Source organism: Lycium ferocissimum, chromosome 1 (genome assembly GCF_029784015.1).
Source record: "Lycium ferocissimum isolate CSIRO_LF1 chromosome 1, AGI_CSIRO_Lferr_CH_V1, whole genome shotgun sequence".
Taxonomy (NCBI): domain Eukaryota; kingdom Viridiplantae; phylum Streptophyta; class Magnoliopsida; order Solanales; family Solanaceae; genus Lycium; species Lycium ferocissimum.
Window position 1 is genome coordinate 9,340,341 of NC_081342.1, and position 6,564 is coordinate 9,346,904.

The window sequence follows — 6,564 nt, forward strand, 5'->3', positions numbered from 1 at the left end:
TGCATTGCTGATTCAAACGAAAAAAAAAATGAAAATATAAGTTAAATACACGGTGAAACGTAAAAATCAGTATAGAATCTTACCTTTTTGGGGAATTAGATTTGAATTATGAGTGAAATTAATGAGTAGTTAATTAGAGATAAACAAGGAAGTTGAACTATTGTGAAACTGATTTGAAATTGGAGGAAATTAAGGGATATTGGGCATAATGGCGTGTATTTAGGGGGATAGGAGAGAGGGACTTTTTTTGGCTTAATTTAGGGGTGTGGGAAGTTATCAGATGAGTAGTAAAAAAGTGATAGCTATAGGAAGTAAATATGTTATATTTTAGCTACTAAATATAATTATTGTAAAGTTTAGTTATGTTCCATAAATAGGTAATAATGTAAGCTATGCCAAGTAAATTTTACTTATTTGTTACCATATTGGTTGTGCAAATATTTACAGTGGTCAAGAATTTCTCCTCCTTTTTCATTTTCTTCATATGTGCAGTAGAAAATTGAAGAATTATTGCTTTTCTCTGATTATTTTGAATTGATTTTGGTTGAAGAAACTTGAAGAACACAATTATTGAATTTTATTAAGTTTGTTTGTAGAAGAAAATAACGTGGGTCTATCGATTTTGAAGTTTTTAGTTGAATTTATAATTGAAAATTGTTGGGACTTGCATTATAGGACTTGATATCAAATTTGGAGTCATTTGGATAAATTTTCAAGCAACGTGTTGCTCAAATTTCCACACAAGTTATGATGTTGCTGATCCGGTAGAGTTTGACTGCAAACTCTACTTAAGGTCGAAACTCTGCCCAAAGATAGCAAAACTCTGCCTTCCGAATCAAAACTCTATGTTGCGATTTTTATTTTTATTTTTTTACTGAACGGTAATTCAATCCCGGAACCAAGAGATTTTTAGCGAAGGGCGAAAATTAAAGACCACCTATTTTTGGGACAAAAATTAAAGAACACCCCGAATAAGGGAAATCGTTCAAATTGCCCTTAAGTTTTTCGAATTTTGAGGTTAGAATTGTAGTCTAATGATTGTAATTCTAGCCTGGCTAGGCGTATGATTCTAGTCCCGCGGAAGGCCTTTGTCTCTTTGCTATAAACATGTTATTCCCACTAATTTTATTTTTGTAAAAAGTCTTTTTAAAATTCTAATTTCCCATATTGACAAGAACACTAGCTATCCTGATATTAGACTAAAATAAATTGGCAAGTATAGTACCAAATTACCAATTGAATTTATGTTTGACGCTAAAAAATCCATGTGTTGTTGACTTAGTAACATATGCTTGATTGTTGTGTTACGTAATGAATGAGCTTATATAGTCATGTTTTTACCTGGTTTTTAATTGAAGATTTGAAGTCAAAGTCAAATCGAATATACAAGCATGAAAAATTATAAACTCGTTACTATTTAATAAGTATTACAACATAAATAAATAAAGTAGCTTTATAATGAAATTGTCACCTACTTTATGTAAATGGAACTTTTTATGATATTAGACTATGGTATAGATTGCAAAATGGACATTTCCATTTAATTGGATTATACTACCGCAATGCAATTTTTAAAATAACTTGTGTGATATTTGTAAAATTTAATGGAACTTTGCCAAAAAGTAAAACAGGAAAACTTATTGAATGCTATGTAAGATCTTCTTAATTAAAATTAGTCAAGACTCAAGATCTTGAATAGTACATTTCATCAATTCTTAATAGTTGCATTCACATCATTAGATGGAGTTTCAGCATATAAAATAATAAAACAAAAACTTGAAAATCTTGAATTGAAATATTTATTATCATTTGGTTCAATTTTGATATTCAAATTTACCGAACATCTTTAATTTCAATATATTTTAACAAAATATCATTATCGTTGAAAAATGATAGCAGCTTTAGTTTATGATTTGTATTAGTAAAAGTATTCCATGAAGATCTTGATCATAATCATGTTAGATATTTGACATTGAAGTGTATGTGATGCTGTCAAAAATAAATAAAATGCGGATATTTTGTTTCCCACCTACCATTTCACACACAAATGACAGAAACACCCTTACTTCCAACTAACCTCAAAAGAGAAACTCAATTAACCTGGACAGTTTCCAGACTCTAAACAAGAAGGTTAATTTAGTCATTTGACAAACTATACGTGCTTATTTAAGGAAACGTGAGAAAAACGTGAGTCACAGGTTTAAGGAGGGTTCTATTATTTGTACCTTAGTAAACTCACATTACAACATCCCTTGAAATAACCAAAAAACATGGGTTCCATCGCAAAGGTATGTAATTTACAATCTTCATTTTTCTTTGTACCCATTAATTTTCTTAAATTTTATTTGGGTTCTTGATGTTATTTATGATGTTTTGAAAGTTCAGATTTTTATATCTTCTTGATTTTCTTCGTTTTCCTTGGTACCCTTATATTTTTTTGTTGTTGGGTTTTTCATGCTATTTATGATGTTTTATTAAAGTTTCGATTTTTTTTTTTTTAACCAGGGAAATTTCTTATAGAAGTATATGATTGATTGGTAGCTTGGTTGTGTATTGTTTTTAATTTTCTAGCTTGATTGATACGCATACATCTACCATATGCTAATATTCGTTTTTGTTTTTGTTTTTGTTTTCCTTTTCTTAATCTTGATTTTGAATTCTGTAAAGGGTTTGATCAATTTATGTGTTCTATTTGAATTTGCTAGCTTGTTTGATACACACAAACTGACTCTTGGCTAATAATTGTTTTTGTTTGTGCATACACATAAAGATAGGGATTTTGCACTTGGATTGTTTTGTTTTTGGGGACAAATGTTAAAGGTGTTACCTTTTTTCATTTTTATGAAATCTTTTATGGTTTTCAAGCTGTCTGATTTGCTGTGGAAAGCTTATAGTTTGCTAGAATACATTTTGTGCTTATGGACAGACATAGATGATGTTGCTGTTTTGGGGGAAGGGGGTGTTTTCCATGGATCAAATCTGGTGTTGACGCGACTCAAGGATTTGTGTTTTATTGCTTAAAATAAACAGTGTTGACTATAGGAAAGTTGAAAACTACTCTATTATCTATTTTATAGTATAATTAAATAATGCCGACTATAGGAAAGTTGAAAACTGTTGTGTTGTCTATTTTATTGTGCTAGATAAGAAGTCATTATGGATCAACAAAGGAATTTTGATAAAAAGGAGATAGATGAACAAAGCAAAATTAGATGTAGTTTCATGAAGAAGAATTTAAAATAAAGTAGATCAAGTTATAACGAGCTGGATCTTGTAATAAGATGTGGGTAACAAGGAAATTATTCGCAAACTGAATTGTTTTTATCAAAATATAGGGATTTATAGCAATATCTGTAATGTCCATAAAGGCACATTAGTGCATTCTGGGGACATTGACTATAATTTTTAAAACATTATCTATTTCTGGATTGACTTTTATTGAGTTTGTTGCAAACTGCTTTACAGAATATAGATAACTTTTGCAGTGAAAACTGCCTTGCTTAAACGTGAATCATCCAAGTAAACTGTCACAATAGACACAAATAAAATGATATTGTTCTGGAGGAAAGGGGGTCTGAATTTTATGGTTGGAGGAGGTTTGACGGACCAATATTGGCTTGTCATGCTCCTAATGATGCTTGTATTGTCGGATTACTTGGTGCCTTTGGTCATTGCCTTGGGTGAAGCTATGGTTTTCTTAAATGATTGTCGTCTTTTTACTGTCCATACAATAGAGAGCTATCTGAATGTATTAAACTCAATCAAGGGCGCAAACTACTGATAATGACATAACACAATGGGGACAAAGTCCGAATAAATTACAAAAGCTCCATATTTGCTGTTAATAGCATTTTTGTAATGACTTCTTCTAGTCCCTTTTCAAATACCAGATCCACTTAACAATGCCACTACCCTCCCCTCTTGTTTAGGCATGAATATGAGGTCTCAAACCAACTAGAGACTCAAACTACAATCAGATGGCCTTGCACCTTGCAGAGTACAAGCCCTGGCAACATTATGATTAGTAACTTCATATGAAATTTTGGCTAATTACTTCGGCTTTTATTTGATTTCTTTTGTGCTACACTAGAAGTTTTGGATTTTTCGATTTTATCACAGAAGGCATAGATGAAGTATAATTTTGAGGTGTCTTTCACGAGGAGAACCTGAAAGCCTGTCTTATGTGAAAACTGAATGTGATCTTGAATAGGTCACAGACTCACAGTCTTGGAAGAAATACTTTTCTGAGTAAAAAAAGACTGGTTGTGGTTCTGAGTTTGTTCTAACAGAGTTAGCTCCGCTCGCCTGGATGAAGAACTTATAATACTTACTCCAATAGACAGCAAAAAAGAAAAAGAAAATGCCTCAAGCATTCTTAGGCAATCTTAGACGAGTTGGGATTTACGCTACACCAAATTTTATTTTCTCTGCCTCCTTTTCTGTTCAGGGTTAGGGTGGGGCTAGCTTAACTATATACTATTAGTTTTACCATTTTACTATCAATACATATGGTTATACCTTTTGGGCTTTTCGTTTAACATGTTAACTGCATATGATTTGGTTGCTTTGTTGGAGGTCCTCGGCCCCTTACATTTGCAAAGAGGAGAATGATCTTAATGTTGTTTTTGAATGAATCTTTACACATAAAAACAAAGTATAGTTTACCCTAACATAGTTGAGTTGGAGAAAGAAATGTAGAATTATTTGCAGGCTCTCTTAGTTTTTTCAATTCCTGCAGGATCCAAGAGAGGACGTCATACAGGCATGGTACATGGATGACAGCGATGAGGACCAGAGGCTTCCTCATCACCGTGAGCCAAAGGAATTTGTGTCTCTTGACAAGCTTGCTGGTAAAGATCAGGCTAGGAATTATAGTTATATAAATTATCTACGAGGAACATAAAATCCCCTTTCACCTCCTCCCCACTCAAAATGGAATCACTTAGGTTTCAGGGCAGTTTATACCTTCTGATAAGTTTTGGAGTTCTCTAAATAAGGATCTCAGATTGGTAAATTCTGGTTAAGTGGATAAATTACTTTTCTGTTAGTACTGCTAATCTAATTTGTTTGGTAACTCTCTTGGTATTTTCGGGTTAGAAATTTAACAGGTGAAAATCTTTTTGATGTTGTGTCCTTAATCATATGAAAATCTTTTTTATGTTGTGTCCTTAATCATATGATGAAAAAGGAACAAAATAATGAACCAACCCTAAGTGTAGGTAAACCTTACAAGTTGATTGTTGGAATTGGCCTGCCTTTGTATTCCTTTCTTAATTACTATGTGAAAATTTCAGAGCTTGGAGTGCTCAGCTGGAGTCTTGATGCTGACAATTATGAGACTGATGAGGAGTTGAAGAAAATTCGGGAAGCTCGTGGATATTCATACTTGGTATGTTAAAGCTACAAAACCGAGATCTTTCATCAGTGATGTGGAAACAAGTTGGTCCTTTTTTTATTTTTTATTTTGGGAAATACCGAAGCATTAAGGATTCACATTTTATACCAGGATTTCTGTGAGGTTTGCCCTGAGAAACTACCGAATTACGAGGAGAAAATCAAGAACTTTTTTGAAGAACACTTGCACACCGACGAGGAGATCCGTTACTGTGTTGCAGGAAGTGGTATGATTGCAGTTTATTGATTGGATTTTGCTATTCCGCCTTCCAACTATACTACTGTTGCTAAATTAAACTTCTTGTTGTAGGTTATTTTGATGTCCGTGATCGGAATGAGAGCTGGATTCGCGTCTGGGTGAAGAAAGGTGGAATGATTGTTCTGCCTGCTGGAATTTATCACCGCTTCACGCTTGATTCAAGCAATTACATTAAGGTACTTCTTAAGAGCATGCGTTAACTTCCATGTTAATGTTAACAACCTCTGCATTTATGCTTGATTGCACTTCTTATATGGTATATTTGGTCAATGGAATGGGTGTTAAATCTGTTGGTTATAATATTTGGTTTGTGTAGGCAATGCGGCTCTTTGTTGGCGACCCAATTTGGACTCCGTACAATCGTCCACATGATCATCTGCCTGCAAGGTCTATTTCTAGACCCCCTCACTATACTATCTAATCCTTGTTTTAGTTGGGATAATCAGAAACCGTATTGGTCGTGGAAGCTAATAAACGTTTTTTCCGCGTGCAGGAAAGAATATGTTGAAACGTTTGTCCAAGCAGATGGCGCTGGACATGCAGTTAATGCTGCTGCTTAAATCTACTATAGGCGAAGAACTTGAAATGTTTCTAGATTGTAATAAGTATCACCATATGTGGTTCTATGGTTCTTGATGTGTACTTTGCTTAGCTTATTGAATGTTGTGTCCTAGCACTAAATAAATCCCCCTATGGGAGATTGAATGTTTTATGTAAGGTGGAGTGATTTTAGGCGCTTGGTTCTTGTCATCAAGTGGTCCAATATTTTCCTACTTTGGTTGTAATTTAGCTGCAACTGTTTTTGTTGGTTGTTGTATTGTTCCTTTCACAGAATCCTCCCTCCTCCACCCCCCCCTCCCCCCCCCTCCCCCATCCTTTTCCTGCTTATGCTTAATTATATCTTTATGGTC

The 6,564-nt window shown here is 33.7% G+C and overlaps 1 protein-coding gene across 1 annotated transcript; it reads left to right on the top strand.

The window, feature by feature from the left end:
- Positions 1–2,130: 2,130 nt before the first annotated feature.
- LOC132046718 (acireductone dioxygenase 2) lies at positions 2,131–6,487 on the top strand. Its single transcript, XM_059437450.1, has 7 exons — positions 2,131–2,288; positions 4,739–4,850; positions 5,295–5,389; positions 5,507–5,621; positions 5,705–5,829; positions 5,970–6,040; positions 6,147–6,487. Exons 1-7 carry the CDS (start codon positions 2,271–2,273, stop codon positions 6,211–6,213), a joined length of 603 nt encoding a protein of 200 aa, XP_059293433.1. The 5' UTR covers positions 2,131–2,270; the 3' UTR covers positions 6,214–6,487.
- Positions 6,488–6,564: the final 77 nt, after the last annotated feature.